The following is a 21339-nucleotide window of genomic DNA, read 5'->3' as shown; positions in this document are numbered from 1 at the left end:
TAAATGATACTCTTCACTGCCTGCAACATCATTTAAAATCTACCAATCTGAAAGACCTGCTGTGGTGTGCCAATCAAACGGCAGAGGGCGGAGCTTGCTACGTCACTGAGTACAAGAATGCAGTCTATTGACAAGCATTGAATAGTGCAAACGACTGTGATGAGGATTTAAATATGTGCTCTCATAATTCTCAAAAGAATCGCTAAAATGGGAACTTAAAGCGAGCAAAAGAAATGCGAGCACTATCCTTAGACTCTTTGCAAGGGACCTACAGAAAAGCAGCTTCCACAATGGGTTCGAAAGGAGAAGTTTAGTCGCAGATATTTGAAGCTTGCTGTCGTGACTAAGGTCAACAAAGAGTTTCAAGAGTGTGTCACCCTCAAGCGTGGGTTTTCGTCAATCGAGGAGACAGCCTAAATTAGCCCAAGAGGATAACGGAGATTACGACAAGGAATGAGTAGTATATTGCCTGTCGTCAGATAGTCGAAATAAGTCGCCAGAATGATAAGGAGGGACATAACTGATGACGAGAATAGGAGCACACAGTAGCAGTTGTGCAAAGAAAATTGGGTCAACATTAACATGGCTACTTCCAACGGTAGTCTAGTTGCCGTGACAGGGGTAGTTCTACAACTGCTCTTTCTTTTTACATTTTCACGTGGACAGGGCCCAGGGACAGTCGACCCCGTTCAACTGCAGGTGCGGGAAAATGTCGCTATCGGGTCAACGGTCGGGGATATACCAACTCTTCCGAATTTTACGTACGTCCTTAGTGAAAACCCAGGAAATTTATTCAGTCTCAATCCCAACACAGGGATTCTAAAAACTGCCTCGAATATTGATAGGGAAAACTTGCCTACAGAGAATCCTGTGAAAATTGTCGTTTTAAGCAGCAGTCCTATATATTTTATTGATGTTTTTGTGGAGGTTTTAGATGAAAATGATAATTCCCCAGTTTTTCCACAACAAAGTATAGCCATAGAGTATTCAGAAGCTGCAGCTAGCGGTACACAGGCAGTTCTAAGGACAGCCACAGATCCTGACTTGGGATTAAACTCAGTAACTTCACAATACACAATAGTCTCAGGCAATGAAGATAACAAATTTCGGTTAGTTGTCTTCTCAGAGGCATCCCAACCATTTTTATATGTGGAAAATCTTGTGACTTTAGATCGTGAGGAGAAAGATTTTTATCAGCTCAACATATCTGCCCAAGATGGTGGGAGCCCTCCAAGATCTGGCTTTCTGCTTGTTAATATCACAATAACTGACATTAACGACACCCCTCCAGTGTTTGACCAGAGTGACTATGCTGCTCGTGTGAATGAAAGTGCCCCAGCTGGCACCACTGTGATACAAGTCCGAGCCACTGACAGAGACATGGGGTCAAACGGAGATATCACATACTCTGTGGTAGATGATACAGTTCAGTTTGCGATAGACCCGAAAACTGGAGTGCTGACCACGTTACAGAAACTACAGTGTACTGCCAGGTGTGCTACATGTAATAATAGCTGCATAGTCACAGTGGAGGCAAGAGACAATGGCCAGCCTCAAGCCTTACAGGGAAGGGCTTATGTTACTGTGAGCCTCATAGACGAAAACGACCATGATCCTGTCATATCATTCAAGTACATTCCTCAAACTGCGAAAATGGCCTCAGTTTCTGAGAGTGTGCCTAAGGATAGCATTGTAGCTTTTGTGTCAGTCAGTGACAAAGACCAGGGGGTGAATCAAAACACCTATGTCCGTATTATACACGGGAATGAACTGAACCACTTTTACATGGTTTCTCCCATTCCAGGCTTGCACTTAGTGCGTGTTAATGGGAGCTTGGATAGGGAAAGGATTAAAGTGTACAACCTCACAATCCTGGCCCAAGATGGGGGTAGCCCACCCAGGTCCTCTACTGCTCATCTTATCATTCATGTCAGTGATGAAAATGACCATCCCCCTGTATTTGAAAAAACCAACTATGTTGTAAATCTCAGTGAGCTTGCCCCAGTGGGGAGTTTTGTAGCAGGACTCACAGCCACTGATAACGACACGGATATCAACGCACATATCACATATACAATAGTGTCTGGCAACCAGCAGCAGTGGTTTCAGCTTGATCGTAACTCCGGACTCGTCACCACACGACGTCCACTCGACCATGAGACCGTGTCACAAGTCACCATGAATATTTCCGCCCAAGATGGTGGGTCTCAGCCTTACATATCATTTGCCTCTCTCAAAGTATACATTCAGGATGAAAATGACGAAGTGCCTCAGTTTGAGGAACAAATCATTCATGCTAGTCTCGTAGAGGGCACAGTTTCTGCCTCTCTAGTCACTGTTCTCACTGCAACAGACAGGGACTCTGGATCCAATGGAAGTGTGCAGTATGTGTTTGCACCCAGTGTTAATTCTCAATACCCTCAAACTTTCTCCTTGTCCCCTACCACAGGGCGATTGGAAACAACCAAAGTATTAGACAGAGAAACAGTGCCTTTTTATACGCTACATGTAATAGCTAGAGATGGGGGAACCCCTCCCCTGTCAGCTACTGCTACAGTTTATCTGAATGTGACAGATATCAATGACAATTCTCCTGAGTTTTATCCTAAGAGGTATTATACAGCAGTGCAGGAGGGTATGCCCCCTCCAGTGCAAGTACAGCAGGTCACGGCCACCGACTTGGATGAGGGGACCAATGCCCTGGTGAGGTACGCCATAGAAAATGGCAATGCCGATGGAAAGTTCACAATCGATGCTGTCAGTGGGGTTATCAGTACCACACAGGAGCTAAGGCAAAGCCAAGGAACCAGGTACAATTTGACTGTGTCCACCTATGAAGTAGCTAATCCATCTGTGAAGCACTTTGCCACTGTTCTTGTCTCTGTCACCGTCCCTGGGAGTTCAGGTCCACAGTTTTCCACGTCGTCCTATAGTTTCACCATAATGGAGGATACAGGAAACCAGTTTGTCCCTCGGAATGTAGGCCAGGTACGAGTCACTGGCTCAGTCACAGGAGTCACCTTTGAAATAGCTGACGGTGATCCAAAGGGGGTATTTTCTATTGGCCAGAGCACAGGAAATATAATCACAGCAAAGATTCTAGACAGAGAAATGCAGCCTTTCTATACCCTGAAGGTCATAGCAAGTGATGGCACCTTGTTCAGTGAAAGTACAGTCCACGTGACTGTCACAGATGCAAATGATAATGCTCCACAATTCCCAGCCAACAGGGTAGAGGTTTCTATGCCTGAAAAATTACAAGTAGGGCATAAGGTTTATCGTGCCGAGGCAGTAGATGTGGATTATGGCTCCAATTCTGAACTATCATACATCCTTACCTCTGATGCCAATGGTACATTCTCCATAGGCCAATCAACAGGGGTGATAGAGCTGGAGAAACCAGTAAGCTGGACCCGTGGGGGAGTAAACTCATTCACTGTTCATGTTACTGTTAGAGACAAAGGGCTGCCACAAAGATCGTCCAGCATGGAAGTGACCATTAATGTTATAGATGTGAATGACCACACCCCAAGTTTTCAGCAGTCGAGATACGAGATCGCTGTGAGTGAAGCCCTTCCTGTAAATCACCGTTTCTTCCAAGTGACAGCAACAGATGCCGACGGCGGACAGAACGGAGAGGTAGTATATAACATCACTAGGGGAGGCACAGCCTTCTTTAAGATTTTCCCTGATGGTGTGTTGTATATAGCCCAGGAATTGGATCGCGAAGCTCAGGAAATTTATCATCTTACCATTAAAGCTGAGGACAGGGGTACTCCCTCTCGTAGCTCATTTGTGAATGTAACCATACACGTGCGTGATGACAATGACAACCCTCCACAGTTCACAAATTCTTCCTACGTCATGCAGGTATACGAAAACAGTGAGGCTGGCACCTACATTGGCTCTGTTAGCGCCACAGATAGAGACACGGATCGCAATGCTGAGCTCTTCTATTTCATCTCAAGTGATCAGACAGATTTCACCATCAATCCAACAACTGGAGCCATTTCAACATTAAGATCATTCGATCGAGAGGAAATCAGACGCCAATTTCTCCAGGATTATGTCATGTTTGAGGTCACTGTTATGGACAATGGACTTCATAGGCTGCGGGATACAGCCACTGTGGAGGTGCGCATCATAGATCGAAATGACAACGCCCCAGTTTTTACACACATATTGTATGAAGCTACAGTATTTGAAAGTGCGCCTGTAACAACTTTAGTTCAGAAAGTGACAGCTAACGATCAAGATCAGGGAGTAAATGGACAAGTGTCATATTCCATAGAAAGTGGGAATGAGGATGGAGTTTTCAGTCTGGATCCAGGTACAGGGGACATCAAGGTGGCAGGTCAGCTTGACCGTGAGACCAATTCCACCTATACACTGATTGTCAATGCAGAGGACTCTGCTGACTCGCCATCTTTTACTGCGACCGCCACTGTGAGAATCACTGTTCTGGATGCCAATGATAATAGCCCACAGTTTATCCACACTACACTGAGAGCTGATATAAGTGAAACGGCAACCCCTGGGGAATTCATCACCCAGTTTTCAGCCACAGATGCCGATATACTCAACAATGCTGCAATACAGTTCAGCATTGCAAGTGGTAACACAGACAACACATTCAACCTGGATGCCAAGTCTGGCAAGCTTTACCTACAGAAGAAGCTGGACTATGAACAGACCCCTCAGTATCTGCTAGAAATTATGGCCAGTGACAGAGGAAGTCCTAGACAGGACACAACAGTTATTTTTGTTGTCAGTGTTCAGGATTCCAATGATAACTCTCCCCAGTTTTCCACACAGCCTGCAGTGTTCCATGTTGCTGAGAATAACAACCCCAATATCCCTGTTGCAGTTTTAACTGCCACTGATTTAGACTCTGGAACCAATGGAGAAATAAGATATTCCATCCTCCATCAGGACCCTGTTGGTGACTATTTTGACATTAATCCAACTTCTGGACAGATAATTGCCAAAAAGAGAATAGACAGGGAGTTAATTGGTCGTTTTAACCTCACAGTTAAAGGAACAGACCAAGCCACACCCGTGAACACACGTAGATCATCACTGAAAACTGTCACTATCTTGGTTGATGATGTGAACGACAACGCCCCAGTTTTTACATCACTAACAGCAGCGGCGGTGTCTGTGTTGGGACAGGCAGGCTCTCAGGTCATGAATGTGCATGCTGAAGACCCCGACGCGGGACCTAATGGGGTTGTCACGTACACTCTGTCAGGAGGAGATACAAACTTATTCACCCTACAGAGCAACACGGGTGTCCTCCTCTTAAAATCAAGCATCCCGAGTTCGCGTCTCAAATACTCCGTCAGTGTGACAGCAACAGACTCCGGCACCCCGAGACTTTCCTCAACGTCAACCATCGATATCATCATCAAAGCTACCACTGAGAATGGGCCCACGTTCACTGGGAGCACCCCCTACAGTGGATCAGTGTATGAAAACCAGACCCCAGGGACCAGTGTATCTGTTCAAGTGCAGGCCAGTTCCCCAGGAGCTCAAGTAGAATACTACATCACAGGGATTACCTCCAGTGGCCAACAAATGCCCAGGTATTTCGCTATTGACCGACAGACAGGTGTAGTGACCACAGCAGTGTCCCTGGACTATGATCTTGGACAGCATAGTTTCAGTGTTGATGTTTATGCCATAGATGTATCTGGCAGCACCAGCAAGACTAGGAAAACACAGGTAGGTCCTGCTTTTCTGGTCATATTTGTTCTCGTTAATTTTTTTGTTTCAGCCAGTTAGGTGAAATTTCATGTTTCATCTACAAGTCACTAAATGCAGCTAAATGCATGATAATATTGTTCTCCATTTTTACCATATTGAAAAGGGAGAAATTGGTTGATGGAAAATATTTGTCTGAACTAAGTATAATCATTGTTTTATTGAGCACCAAATGATATAACTTGGGGCACAGTTTCAGTCACACTATTTCAACAAATAGGAAGCCTGCTCTGACTTTCATTTACTAGTAATCATTGAAATAATAGCTTGGCCTGGTGCCCTTGTGGATAGCATTTAACATAGGTGGAAACAAAGATAACGCAGGTCTATGATCACAGAGACATAGGTTGCTACATGTCCCTCACCACTCCTCCCCATAATGTGTTTTGGAACCAGCTGTTTATTATCATGTTTTAACATATAACCGTATGTCGTCTCTGTAGTAAAGTATCACAAGACAGGTGTAGGAACAAGGGCCCATTTCCTGGTTACAACACATCTTTTGAAGTAGCCTGTAGATTTCCAGCTTTCATATTTGAGAACCGTGTTTGTACAAAAAGAGTACCGCTGTCTCTGTTATCACTGAGAGGTATAAATTGCGTGATCCCCAAACAGACGAGGATCTTCCCTGTGTTAACACTTGTGAGTTATCTGCAAGGGATTGATGACCCTGAAGGTTGCTGTGCTCAGTTTCAGGTGTTCCTGGTTTTGTTTGCCCTGCTGTTTGTTCTGTAGGGACTCCTGTTGAATTAAGTAGGGTCACAAGTATTAGGTCTACATTATATGGAGGTGTTTGGGCTGTCCTGTTTGATTCCAGAAACAACATGCCCTTGTCTGTCATGGGGCCCCCACATCAACGTTATGAAGCCTTCTCTGGGTTAAGTAGCTTAAACCCAAAAGGCAAAATATTTTCCCAGTTGTTAGGAGATTTTGATCTAAATGACAGAGAAGTGTGGAAATAAGACAGTGCTATGTATAATTTGTGAGAATGTGAAGGATGAGCTCCATGTTGGGTTATATCTAGCTTTTGAATGATGTTTTACTGTAGACTTAAAAAAGGGTAGATTTGAATTTTAATTCTGACACATTGATCAGAGTACTAGTAATAAGTAATGCATCAAATATACAGCCTTTGGCTAGATAGCTGAAGTCGGCAAATGAAGTTAAAGGATGTGACTGAAAACAGTCTGTTTCAAAAGAAGGACAAGTAAAGGTATTTCCTTCAAAAAAAATACATATCAGTTAACTTTATCAGAAGCCAGAGAATGTACTAGGTCACACTATTAATCAACCTGCATTTCGGCACAGATAAAATAGCTGAGTAACTATAATGGCCATTATTAAATCACTGGTGCAGTGAGAGATACAAGTCAGACTAAGTTTGTGGTAGGATGAGGAAGGAAACTGGCTGAAATTTAGAATAAAGTTAATTCCAGTATATATCATTTCACTATGATATTCTGCATTGTATGTATATATCCTAGGTGTGCAGTACTTCATAAAATCACTAGTAGGTTATCTGTGGTCTAAAAATACCCCAATTTTACAATTGAGCATATTTATCAGGTAGATTTTATTTATTTTATCGCTACCTGAGCCCTTCAGTGTTAGTCTTATTTTTGGTATGTATGAATTTAGACATCGGTATTGAGATAAGGCTGTGATCAGTCTCTTCTGTTAGTTATTTATATTATCAGTAAAGGTCTTGGGACCTTTTTTTAAGCTGATAATGACATGTGGGCAGATTGACATTCAAATCGCATAGAACAATCTCTCAATAAGTGATTTATAAAAAGCACTTGTCATTTCTGGATCTGGAGGCATGTCTGATATGCTTAATTAAGACATTAAGATTAGAGTAGATATATACACAGACAAACTCCTTGTTCATTTTCAAGTTCTAGTACATGGCAGGCCATCTCTCTCTCATTTCTGTTATTTTTGACACACATTATAAACTTATAAGTGACCACTTATGTGTTTTTAAATATTTTGAAAACTGAAATTAAAGAAGCGTGCACCTGTTTATCAGCAAGTTTTCATCTATATCAGTTTTTCATGGACTTTGTGTTATTTGTGATATGTAGCCATTGGAATGTTATCATGCAAGACAGGCTCTCAATAGTCATATTCACACTGGCCAAGAATCGGTCAATTAATATTTAGGCATCGTCCAGTGGTCTTACGGTAATCATCCATAGAGTGCATTTTATGAGAAATCAGACTATTAGTAAATTATGATATCATGTGATGAGAATAAAGACAAACACTTCTCCATGGATCTGCTCTGTGCAATGTTTCTCTAAATATACCATTTGGGCCTTTTTCCAGTCAAAAAGTAATCTTGGTCTGAACAGGCCTTCCAGCGCCGTGTGAGTCTGACCATGTAATAGGAGCAGTCAGGCTACCTGGGATAGAATATAATGAGGTGTAGAGTTTCCCAGACCCGGTGCCCCTGTGTTGATGTGCATTAGGCTGTCTGATCTGCCCTCTCACGCCATGCCAGCAAGTGCATGTCCACTTGTTTTACCCACTGATTGACCGTGGGTCATCATTCACTAATTACTGTGTGTGTGTGTGTGTGTGTGTGTGTGTGTGTGTGTGTGTGTGTGTTATGTTGGACATTCAAATAGATACCATGAAATAATTCAGCATTTAAAATTCAAAATTCAGCATTAACCTTTACCTCTAGACTAAACAGAGGCCATTGTTACCTAAATCCCCATCTTTTGACATTGTGTAGAGTGATTTTATCTTTGCTCAATTTACCTCAGGAATTAGTCCTAACTAATACCCATTTTATATAGATCCAGTGAATTCTCCATTTGCCTGATTGACCCTAGGTGATTACTGGGGCTAATACCCACCTCTGTGTGGCCAGTAAATAATTGAAATGGTAGAAAGCTGGTCAAAGGCATGGTCAGTCAGGTCCAGTGTGGTATTGACCTAGGGATTAGTGATCTCTCGAGCACCTGACTGAATGTAGGGAATGGCTTGTTTCACCTGAAAGATTCATTGCTGTTTTAGGTCTAGGTACAAATATTGTGGGTCAGCTATACTTTGAATTTTATATAATTTCAGTTAGAAAACAGATTCATACATGGCTATATGTCCGGTTATATTATTGTTGCGATATCAAAAACTTCAATTAGATAAATGGAGAGTGAAATTCGTGCATATTTCATGCAATTAGTCATATTTCATAAAGACAAACCTGGATGGTGATGGCATGATTTGGCCATTTAATATGAATTTCCCTGCTTAACAGAAGGAAAACTGAAAGTAACACACTGTCTGTAATATATAAATTCATTCCTGTGCAGGTTTAGATATTGGGTGAAAATTTGGATAAGGAAGGCTTGTGTGAAATGAGCATTATTTCCTTGTTCAAACAGAGTAAGTGCCTGAAGGGAACCCAATTGTCGGAGCAGTGTTTTGTTAGTTACAAGCCTGCCCTCTGTTGTGGTGATCCCATACCTTTATTTTCTTGGGCCGCCTTTAACAATACAAATGGAATGTAGACAAAGGGCCATATCTTTGAAGTCTTAACGGTTAAATTTAGACACTAAATGGGGTTCTCTGGTAGTGCTGGCGCTGATGTAATGATTAAAGAAAAATCAAATTAATTTTTTGGTGTATTGGAAGGATTGTGTTAATTAAGTTTCGGGACAGGTGTGCATATTAGACTCCTTTGTTGGACAAGTGTTTTGAAAGCTTGGCGTTTCTTTTTTTATAGAATTTTGAGAGAGTATGCACATCAAATTTCATTTAGATGATGAAGGGATTTCTTTCTGTCTAGGAAGAATAGTTGTTCAAGGTAGCTTTTGTATATACATTTAAGTTTTCTTATGCTAAAATGTTGTATAATTATATTTGTAAACTCGGATTACCTCTTTTTAAGTTCTCAATTGTTAACTGGTATAGTCTTAATTGACAAGAAAAAAGCAGCATTTTAAAGCCTCAAAAAGGGGAAAAAGTCAAAACCACTGATTTTTCCTCCTTTCCTTCAAAGCACTCACTAGATTTTACATTTTATTTTAACATTGAGCATAAAAGACAGACAGTCAGTTGGGTTCTTTATTCAGAACTAGTTTGGCATCAGTATGGAGCAGCCATATACAACCATCACCAAGTTCTACCCCAGTAGACTGATCCACACACAATAAACTAAGTACTTTTTCATGGGTCCACGAAAGCCAGCATATACAACACCTTGGACAGCTCTCATGTAATAACTCTGAATAGACTTGAATAGCTGCACAGGTGATAGTCAGCCCACTGCAGGGGTTCAGACAGGCCTTCTTTCATCTCGCTTATAGAAATGATACAGGTGAGAGATGAAGGTGTATTCAACGCCTGCCCAGTGGTCCTTATTGTACTGATGTCCATCTGTTCTATTAACACTTCCTCTGGATCTCTGGCCCTTTGTGTGGTGGCTGGCATGGGTTAGACTCTCATCTGCTCTTTGTATCCTCTAAATCTCCAGTTGCTGTGTTCACATCACCCTGACAGGGCTATCTTGGATCAGAAATAGACTGAGACTGACATAATTAGCAGGCACATAGCAACTAATTTCAAAGGGGGTTCTTTTTTCTGAAAAGTCAACCTTTTTATCATGAAACGTCTGTGTACTTATATCAAAGTTTACCCCGAAAAAGGACAGTTCATTTGAATCCCATGAACCTCAATGGCTAAGGGCCTGTTGATCCTACCAGTTTACATCAGTACCTGGGATCATACCCCAGACTAAATAAAATATATTGTTGAACTGTCTGGTGTTGCAGTTAAGAATAAGTTGGTGCTCATGTGAATGCGGCTTAGAAAGGTCTTTGGGCAGTCAGGTGTGGTGTTAGGGATGGAGGGTTTTGAAACTTGAGGAGTAGACATCAGAAAGACACGGATTTTGTTTTTTTCCTGAAAAATCTCCCTTGTCCAATTTCTGGTTTGTTGGTGGCCTGTTTGTCTTGAGATTACATTTCAGGATTGAAAACAAATTCTTTTGTCTGTATATTTACTCCTTAGACTTTTTTTTACATGGAGTACACCTGTTCATTTTTATTAGTAGAACATTGACTTGACAGCTAGTAGGAAAGCTGTTTTCTAGGTTTGCAAGTTGAATACATTTTTCATTGATAGAATAATTGTTTTGTTTTATTAGATTATGTGTTAATCGCTGTTATTTAGAAGGACTTCAAGAAGAGAAAAAAAATTCATTGCTTTTTGAATAATGTCCTGGCATTCATGTTGATAGGCATTTAACTGGTGATGTCCATGTCACAAGTTAACTTATGAACAGTATTTACTCATCAAATAGATATTAGAATGGAGATGCCAAACAGCATGCGAAGGACACTCAGTTATGTAATACAAATCATAAATAATAGACCTTTATAAGATAATATATTTCTTAAACTACAAGTCATCTTTCCTGTCTTGATTGTTCAATGTTCAGCCTTTCCTGAGATGTGATATTAATCAGGCCGCTTTGTCTCCAACTTGACAGCGGACTCCAGCTATCTCCTGTAACAGCCATCAATTAACTGGACCCCCTGCAAAGATGTCAGCACTGTGAGCTATCAGGACATTTTGTCTTGACACAACAGGGCTAAAGTTTAGAAATATTGACTCCAAGTAGAGACTTCAAGTTTTGAACAGAAATATCGGGAATGTTTTATGTTTTTGAAAGCTTTTTCTTTATTTACTTGAATGCTGTAAGTGTGGCCTGGATTTCTGTCAGGTAAATACAGGCAATGAAAAATTTAATATTTGTTTATGCCCAGTCTCTAAAATTACAGTGAATTAAAGTATGCAGATATATATGCATGCAAGAATGTACTGTACAGACTGGTAGCTAGTGCCCTGGATCAGTTAGTTATGACAAGAAGATTGTATATATTTATATTGGAACAGAATCACATGCCTTACATCTCTGAACTTATGAATGACAATACCCTCATTATGATTGGTTATGAATACAGGGTCATTTGAATAAAGTTTGGATCTGTTCACATTATAATCAGTAATGCAGATTGGGTTCATTTGTTCATTTTTTTTCACTTCAGTGTTGCTGATTTCGCTCAGTTGTAATGGGGCCACAGCATGCCATCATGCAATCAACTTTGTGTTGAGTGTTGGGTATGAAATGGCAGGTTACACTCAAGATTTCCTCAGCTTTACTAATTTATCAGACCAATTTTAGCCCGATCTTGAAGTGATCTAAAATGTGTGAATTGGGCACTTGCACCTTTTCGCCAAATGTACATTGATCGTGTTCCCATTGTCAAAACTCTCCTCAAACTTCCTGCCTGTTCATTCATACTTCGCTGTAACCATTGATTTTTGACTACTACTTTATGCATGATTCTGCAGTAGTATATAATCAACACAGGCTAGGTCTCATTGTCAAAGTATGCACTGGTCACTATGAATGGCAGTTGTGGACAATGCAGTTGTGGTCTTTAGGGCGTTGAGTGGGAGATTCTGCGGGGGTCAAAGGTGAAAGGGCCACACCTGAGAGGTTGTCACTTGTGCACATGCCCAAAATACCCTAATTATGTTCCTAATTAGATCATAGTTTTAGGGATGCAGTAAGAATTGTCAGGATTTTTAGGCAGGCTGTCACATTTTGTAGATTGTCATTAGATTCTTTAGGGGCTTTTGGGGTGCTTTTTGGGGTTGCTCACCTTGTCTTAATGCCATGTAAATTATTAATGACCATGCGGTGCCTATAATGTCATCTGAAGATGAACATAAGTGATACAAGCTTCAACAATTTTGAATGACCTTGCAAATATTGTCAAGGTTTGCTTCTTACAGGTGATTCGTGGTCAGGGATAATTACTTTTGCCTTGGCATTAATTAGCTTCTTAATGTCGTGGTGTATATAAAGAGATTGATACTGTGACTAATTGATTCAGTGCATACATATATTGAGAACAAACAGACACAAAGATTTGCACTCTCTGACCCACACCTGTGCTAATACAAAAAAGAAAAAATATGTAAATGACGCCCTGTGGTGTTGTGACAGGTCTAACATGACAGGTAAAATGTTGCTTACTCATTTAAGTCTTAGGTTACTGTCTGATAAAATGCGCTTTTATTGGATTATATTTTATCACCCAAAAAATGCCACATCTCAGTGATTTTGAAAACCTGTATTAGGAAATCTTAACTTATGTGGTAAGGGGAATCAGTTTTTGGGTAGGGCCATCAGTTTACTTGCACTGCTTTGTGTTTAAGAGACCAGAAATAATGCAGCACAAACTCCCATAAGCCTGTATAAATAGATTGATATATGAAATGATATGGAATATATGGTAATGCTGTTTGCATTTGCTTAATACTTTTTGCCATGCTATCGCCAGTTGACCTTTTTTAAAGCTGGGTTACCAGACCCATTCTTTTATGTTAGATGACATGCCCAAGTAAAAACAGTTTTGACTATGAAATTAATGCAAATGAAATGACTGTAAATGGGGACAATAGAAATATGATATTTTGAGGGCAAAGTGTTTTTAAATTGTAAATATAAGGGCACTCTGATCTGTGTAAGTATGACAGATTAAAAGGTCAGACCAAGCAAATAATAGTTCTGTTGGTTTTTTTTAGGAAGAAACAGGTTTATTACTGAAAAATTTGAACTGAAGATTAGTTTTGTTACCCTAAAGAAATTATAAAAATTTAAATAACACTTCTCAGCACAGGGAATAGTGAAAATGTTTTACAAATAAGCAAACAAAACGTTATGTTAAAATCCTTTTAACAAAAGTGTTAGCATCTTGCAAGTGGTATATGGATTGTTTCATGGGAGGGTGAGCCCTGAAAGGGAATGAATGGAATACCGCTCTCGCCTTGCACTGGCCGTCACAGTGATATGATAGTGGAGAGTCGTAATCCTGGACAAATCTCATTGTAATGGCAGCAATCACAGCCTTGTAGACAGGGACAGGGGTGGATTATGTTTGAGTTACGGCAAAACATGGGGCTTAGCCGCCAGTTAGGCAGACAGTCATTGTGTCATCTTCTTTCAAGTTTGAAAGTCGTGTTTACAGCCGTGTTGACATACCTTGATTCTAACCAAGATTGTAATTAAGTTAGAAACAGGGATAAAGTTTATTTGAGATATATCAACACATAAAGCTGAGCCACTTGTTTGGAGGACAGTCTCTGTCTCATCCTCTTCTAGGTATGAAAGCCATGTTTATGGCCATGTTAACATAACTTATATTTTGAATGGTGGATAGAATGTATTTGAGTTTTAGGAAAACAAGAAGCTTAGCCATCAGGTTACTCTTATTGTAATCATTGCCATAATGTAGAATGTGAGTTATCGTAGACTTGAGTTGTGGAAAAACTTGCAGCTTAATTGTCAGTTTGGATGATAATCACCAGCTCATCCTAGGTTCCAGCAACTGGGTTACGTAGAATGTTTGTAAGTTCTGAGATCAAATCAGAATAACAGTCTGGACTCTGTATTTTGTTTAGATATCTATCAATAAAATCACAGTGTCCTTTATTTCAAAAATATCTCCCAAAATCTCTCCCGGTCCCCCTCCACCAATCCTTCTCTCTCTTTAATGGCAGATTTAAGAGGAACTCTTCTCGGTCTCTAGTAGCTATGGCTATCAACGCAGTAGTGGATATTAGGTGTCAACTCTGGTGACTGGCAGTAACTGTAACTTAAAGATCTCAATATTGACTTGGCATACCACTCCAAGCCTAACAGTACGTCTTCAGTGCACCCTTCCCCTCATCACAACCCAGTGTGACAGGGAAAGTCTCTGTTGACTGACCACCCCACACTTAATACCTCACAATGATCAGTGTTTGCCCTCAGAGTGCTGGGTCAACTTTGTCCAGGAGTGGTCAAGCACTCTGGTCATCTTGGATGCTTACATGCTTCTGTATCCCATAGGGGTAAAATGGTACTTGACTTTTTAGGTGCTCTGTTTTCTCTTACCTGTGATAGAGTTGTATTAGAGTTAGTGGGTAACACTAATTGCCATTGTGAAAGTTTTTCTCCCATGACTATATGGCATTATGGACTGACCCAATGAAAGATGAAGTCATTTGAAAGTTGAACTGATTCCCCACAAGCCTATGTACAGTGGATATCAACAGATAAATTGGAGAATTTTGTGAAAAGGCATGCCTTTATGATATCAGTTTCAGCATTTTCTTGACCAATCTCTCTTCGAGGAGGGCACTGCTGCCTGCCAGCTGTCAACTCTCCATCCAAGATAGGAGAAATCAAGCTTATCACCATGAACGGCTAGTTGTATCTAAGTTCTCTCTGCTTTATCTATATGCTCCTGGTCCTCCTGATTACTTGCTTGGACATTTGGACACTGGGCATTAGTTTGACAGTTAATACTATGTCCATTAATTCACTCACCTGGATTAGCATTAGATAATGTTATGCATTTGTTGTGATGTAAGTGGTTTATTTTAGGGTCTCATCAGGGAATGATTATTGAGTGAAGCTGGATTAAATTTGAAGTATGCTGAATTTTGATATTGATATCACTCGTCACAGTTGACAGTTTAAATCTTGTATTACTCTGTTAAAGATTGCAAGCCAAATGGGGAGTAATACTATGAGAGAGAGAAAGAGCGAGACACGGTACAAGCCATGGCACATTTTTCCATGTGAAATTCAAATCCATCATAGTCTTTGAATACATACCTCTTGCAGTCTTACTAAGAAAAATAGAAAACTATATGCACAAAGGATCTTGATGGGAATTTAAAGACCTCACCATTATTAAACAGCTAAAAGACTGGCTTGTCTTTTTGTTCTTTATCACTAGGCTCTGCTGAGGTGACCTTAAAAATTTGGGCTGAATATTAAGTTAATCCCTTCACTGGTTCCCACTGTGTATTGGCAACCAACATAATACTAGTTAGTATGTGAAAAAAACTTATTCATCCTACCTGTCCTGTCTGTAACCACTAATAGACACCTGAAACTGTGACACATGCTTGGGATTGTTGATGAAGAGAAAGATAGCCCAATCCCTCTGAAGTCCTTATCTGTGACACTATCTTTTTGAATATGAGTGTTGTGAATTTTTATTCATAACGATAAAGAAATAAGCAATCAGCTCTGGGAAAGAATAGTTCTCTATAATATGTTTATTCCGTTTTTAAAAATATATTCCCAGTTTATTTAAAGGAACAAAAGATGGCACTCTCAGTTCTGATAGTTTGGTGCTCACCTAATTATCCACAGGTGATTTAATTTTTATTTTTCAGAGTAATATGAATCCACCTTTTCTTCAACTAATAATGGATTTTTGATTACATACATTTAGGAGTTCAACAAATTGGCAACAGTCGCACAGCTCTTTGAAAAAGTTACCTGAAACCTACTATTATATGTGTTTTTGTTATGTTTTGTGTGTGTTAAAAATGTTATCTTACCTGTAATTTTAAGGCATGCTTTGTCAACAGTGCCCCCTGCTAAGTACACCAGTTTTATAAGTATATTTCAATATATTTCAAAGTTTACTCTAACTTAAACATGTTCATTTTTGTTTAAATTATCCCCTGCATTGTTTTATGCCATGTCAGATTAGCCAGCTCAGGAAAGATCATTTAAACCACATAAATATAACAGTTAGGCGCATTATGTTTGGGCGACTTTGTATTATTTCCTGTTTGAACAAAGCACTGGCATCTCAATGAGAATCTAATGTGGTTTTGAGAAGAAAATAATTTGATGTTAACAGATGTCAGTACACAAATGCGCATTCCCATCGCTTTGTTATTAGGCAATGCATGTTTTATGTTGGATTTAATTAAATCCCCTTGCTGTCCTATCTTGTCACAGGGGGGGGTGGATTATTAGCCAGCTTAAGCGGGATTAAGCTGGATGGCTTAAGAAAGATGCAACATCAGGCCAGGTAGCAACTCTGCATGTACAGTGGAGTGACCACTGTTGTGAAAGAACTAGTTGGGGAAAATCTAGATTTATATCAGTTTTGAATTGTATTATAAAAATTGCAAAATGAAATATTTGTTGTGGACAGGCAACTTGTTGTTCGAAAAAAGCACTGCATTACACATTTTGTGTGAGAAGTCATACTTTTTCAAAGAGAATTTGGAATTTTTCTTTATTTGGAAGTGCTTCACTTCCTGCATAACAAATGTATAGAATTCGTGGCATACCTGTTCAGTTAGAAGTCCACAGACATGAGAAATCCACTGATTTTATTGTCAGATAAGAGTTTCTTCATTCCTCACGTGGGGTTGGTGTTTCACATAAGTCTAAAAGTTGGTCTTAACTTCGAGATAAATCAACGATAAGTTTCTATAACCAAATATGTATTGATTAAAAACAATTAAAAACAAGAGTCATTTTAGAAAACAGGTGCAATATTTCATTTATCTTGAGCCAAAGTAGACTAGAAATATTGGTTTTAGTGTTGAGACTGAATTCCTAAGTTTTTTTTTTCTGGTCCCTGTAATCACCCCAGCCAAAGGTTCCTACTATGATACATCCAGTCCACAGGAATGTTGATGTTATCTCAGACTTGCAGTGGAGGTAGCCACCATTACCTGTTTTACTATAACGATGGTATCTGGCTGAGAATAAAATTCAAGTCCTGTTTACACAAGAGAAAATTTAGATCCACTCTTGATACATGTCTGGTTTGGTCTACCTTTGAGTGAATAAGGCAATCGTTCATTCTGTTGGTTTGTCAAAACTGTACATTTTTTCATACAAAAAAGTCAAAATGTCATCCTGCTTTCTTGTGTAAGAGAACTTTTTGAATTTGAATAGAAATGACTTTGTGTAAGTACACCTTAACAAGCCACTTTCCTGACCATTGGTCTGATGTTATCAGATAATCCAAGGGGAAATAATAGAAAATTAATAAGGTCACTCTTTCATTCATCATCTAAATTCTTGACATTTGGTGAATTTTAAGGAAGTGCGGTGACTTTGTGGTCACTTAGAATAAAAAACATGCTTTTTTATCAATATTTTACAAATACTAGTAGATCTAATTAACCTCAGATTACCTCAAATTCGTGTCATATATGACTGATTTTTTATAATCATATTTATTTACTTATTTTTCTTTATTTCTTTTTTGAATCATAAGGAATTTGTAGTTATTGTATGTAATTTGTAAAAGGAAGTAACTTCAGTTCATCTGTCAAAAGAGATTAAATGGTGAAGTTAGTAGATTTTAGATTTATTTTTCCGTCTTGGAAAAAAGAGATCCATGATGTATGGTTACAGGTAGAGAGTATATGGGCGGGGTAGAGATTGAAATAATGCGCCCAGATGATATAGGCAGTAGTAAAATTTTTGTAGTGGTTGAATTTTTGGCATTTGGAGAGAATTTATCTTTTATGTGTTGTACTGTTTTTTTTAACGAAAGCAAAAATTGTAGAATCATTTATTTAAATCCGTCCCCAAACCTATTAGCAATCATTTCTAGTTATTAAAATAACTCACCACTTGTTCCTGCCATTAAAGAAGGTGAATCCCTCCCCCCTTAAGCCAGAGACAAGAGCAGAACTTACCTGAACTGACAAGACACAAAAGTTTTCTTTTATACAACATGAAAGAAGACTTCAAAGAGTAAAGAAATAATGCAACAGGTTCAAGAGACTTATAGTGTGACAAGACATTGTTTTGAATGCCAAGTTTATCTTTTCCTCACCAGAAAGGTGTACAACATGGCACTGATCAAGGAACAATGGGGAAATAGCAATCTTCCTCTGATCCTATCTTGATTGCAATTTACTGACCAGTCACCTTCCTCCATTTAGATAAAACAACAAAATAATAGTCCTTATGATTGGGAAATTTTTATCAATACGTTGGATCGCTGTTTTGATCTATGACAGTTTGTTTATGATTACTTTAAGGTTGCAATTATCTAATGGCTGTGTGGTAATTTTTATGGCAGTTTGGTGACCAAATTGATGACCAATAAAATAAGGAAGATAAAGCTTCTCAGAGATGGCTTTCTTTCAAAAAGTAGGAAAGTATGATCAAGTTGTCTGCACGCCAGCCCAGTACCAGCCTGTGTATAACTATTATGAAACCAATGCAAAACCCATTCAGAATTTTCCTCTGTTAATTAAGTAATTAGTGAGATAAATGATTGTGATCAAGTGAAAGGAGTTGAAAGTGACAGCTTTCTTATTGTCCCTTTCAAGGTGGAAAGATAAGAGTTCTTACCTGTAAGGAACTCATTAACTTGTGATTAAGGAGATGGGCCTTTAAGTCTTGCCTGCTGACTTAAATTGTGACCTTGAATGTTAGTGGAAGCAAGGAAGAGTTCTAATAGTTTTGTGTCCCCTTCTTTAAAAGAAAATTAAAATGGTTTATTTATAAATGCTTAGACTCTGACTTTGATATTGCAGTTGATTCAGAATAACAAATATTTAGCAATATGGATATCAAATATTTTTTATTGCTCTTATTGAATTATTTCCAATATTTTGTAGACAGACATGAAAATATAATTGTCACCTCTTCCAAGTTGAGTCATAGATCAAAATAAAGAAACCTGCATATTTTATATTGATTGTAGATATAAATACTAAATTTTAACCACTTGATCCCACTTTCATCAACAGAAAATGTGCTAAATTTCAACCACCTGATTGATATAATCAGCACTATCTCGGTTATGTAGAAAGAGTTTAGGATGTTTCTGCCTTGGAATAGAAGAAATTAGAGGTTGACTGTAGATGCTCAAAGTTGATAAGATAATGGAAGGAAGTAGGATGTCCCCCCTTTGTCTCCCCCAGGTGTTATCAGTGGGAGGGTCCAGGACTATACCTGGGAATGGCTTCACAAAGAAACTCATGACTAAAGTTGGTTGTACTTTTGTAGCTTAGTAACTATTTGTGTTAATTTAAACGTGTATAAACCTTAATTTTTTCTTTATTATTATTTGTTTTTGTTTTTTTTTGGGGGGGGGGAGAGGGAGTGAAGGTGGATTTTTTAAGAGAAAGAATATGTTATATTGTTGACAAGTTGCTGTTCTCATTTTTCACAGTATGTTTTATATCATTTGTGCGTACATGGTGAAAATAAACATACCATCAGTTGGAATATTTATCAAATTGTAAAATTATGAGAATTCTGATGTCCCATCCCCCTTTCCCATATTTTATTTAAAATTTCACATATTTCCTACTCCCCCCTTCTTTCTTCTTACCTAAGTATTTGAGAAAGTGGAAGGAATGTCAACAATTTATTTTTCATTATCTCTCATTAGTTCATTTTCAAAGATAAAACATCTCAAGGTCTAAGATCATTCATATAGCAGGTGTCTTCACAAAGAAATACATATTGAATCATAGCATTCACTATGTCCAAGGGGTAAGCCAGTACAAAGACCTTCTTAATCGCTTTTGCTTTTAAGTATCCTACGTTGCGCCTTCAATGGGCATTGTTTGTCTGCCATCTTTGATCAGTCCAGTCGATTCATTGATGTGGAATAAAAGGCTATCAGTGGTTAGAATCTGTCCCCCTTTCTATACTTGTTTGACTTTCATTACTTGCAAGTTGTACGACACTGGTTCTTCAGGGGTGATTATTGGGGAGGGGAGGGGGGTAAGAGATATCATAGTTACAACACCTTTACTGTAGGCGGTGACTCATTATTGCACCTCATTTCGGACCCTTTCAAAAGTGGGAGGGGTGATTATCAACAGGCAGAATGCCGAGTAACACAAAGCCGATCATAACCACTCGTTGAAACTGTGAAAGTTCAAACAGACATTCCTGTCTATGTTCAGAGATTGAAAGTCCTCGAGTTTCTCCCATTTTACGGGGCACTAGTGTAGTATTAGGCTGGGGTCCCCAGAGTAGTGCTGCTAGTCTCCTTGTTCAAGTACAATGCAGTGTAAATACAGTGTGCCACAAAACACCTTACATTTCCATCTCAAGAAAGAATAACATGGATTTCTATGGTAGAATTCAAAATGGGAGTTCGTGTTTTGTTATGAAGTATGTCCCACACAGCTTGTATTTGAATAAGGCCTCGGCTGTTTGGATTATTAAATAGGTTAAATGTAGGGGTAGTGTATACACACAGACTGCCAATGGGAGGTGATGGAGGATGCATTGCTGTAGTGTTGTGTTACTTCGGCTGCTGAGATAGGCTATTTCATTTGGTCCTATATCAGTGGACTCTGGTCACTTTGAGTGACCAAAAATAAAATTAAAGGCACTTAAAGCAACTGATTTGTACAATTTAACATTTGTACAAAATTAAATTTCCTTTAAAGGAAGTTTTTTAAATAGGCAGATCAGTGTTTCTTATTTGGATGGAGAATATAAGTCATAGACTTAAATATCATAACATTAAAAGAGTAATTGTCTCATATTAAAAATGAGGTACCATTATGAAAAATTCCTGTAAAATGTGATTGCTTGGAAAAGATATGAAAAATATACAATAATCTAAATTAAACATCAAAGTTCAACTAGAAATAGATTTTTAATTTAGTATATACATAAACAATAAAACACAACCTAATTTGAATCAAAGATTGACATTTTAAATATTAGTCTGTATTCAGTTGGGGCAGTCACCA

At 38.9% G+C, this 21339-nt stretch overlaps 1 protein-coding gene across 2 annotated transcripts in view; it reads left to right on the top strand.

Moving 5' to 3' along the window:
* Nucleotides 1-107: 107 nt before the first annotated feature.
* The window catches only part of LOC106159275 (cadherin-related tumor suppressor-like), a 48090-nt gene continuing 26858 nt past the window's right edge, over nucleotides 108-21339 (top strand). For both annotated transcript variants that reach the window (XM_087008580.1, XM_087008579.1), the window contains exon 1: nucleotides 108-5724. In XM_087008580.1, the coding sequence (XP_086864706.1) occupies nucleotides 583-5724 (5142 nt within the window). In that variant the 5' untranslated portion in view covers nucleotides 108-582. The remainder of the gene's footprint in view (nucleotides 5725-21339) is intronic.

The sequence above is a fragment of the Lingula anatina genome, chromosome 3, assembly GCF_051362555.1.
Source record: "Lingula anatina isolate TDL-2025a chromosome 3, LinAna3.0, whole genome shotgun sequence".
Lineage (NCBI taxonomy): Eukaryota > Metazoa > Brachiopoda > Lingulata > Lingulida > Lingulidae > Lingula > Lingula anatina.
Note: the sequence above shows the minus strand (reverse complement) of the source record. Positions and strands in the feature narration are given on the sequence as shown.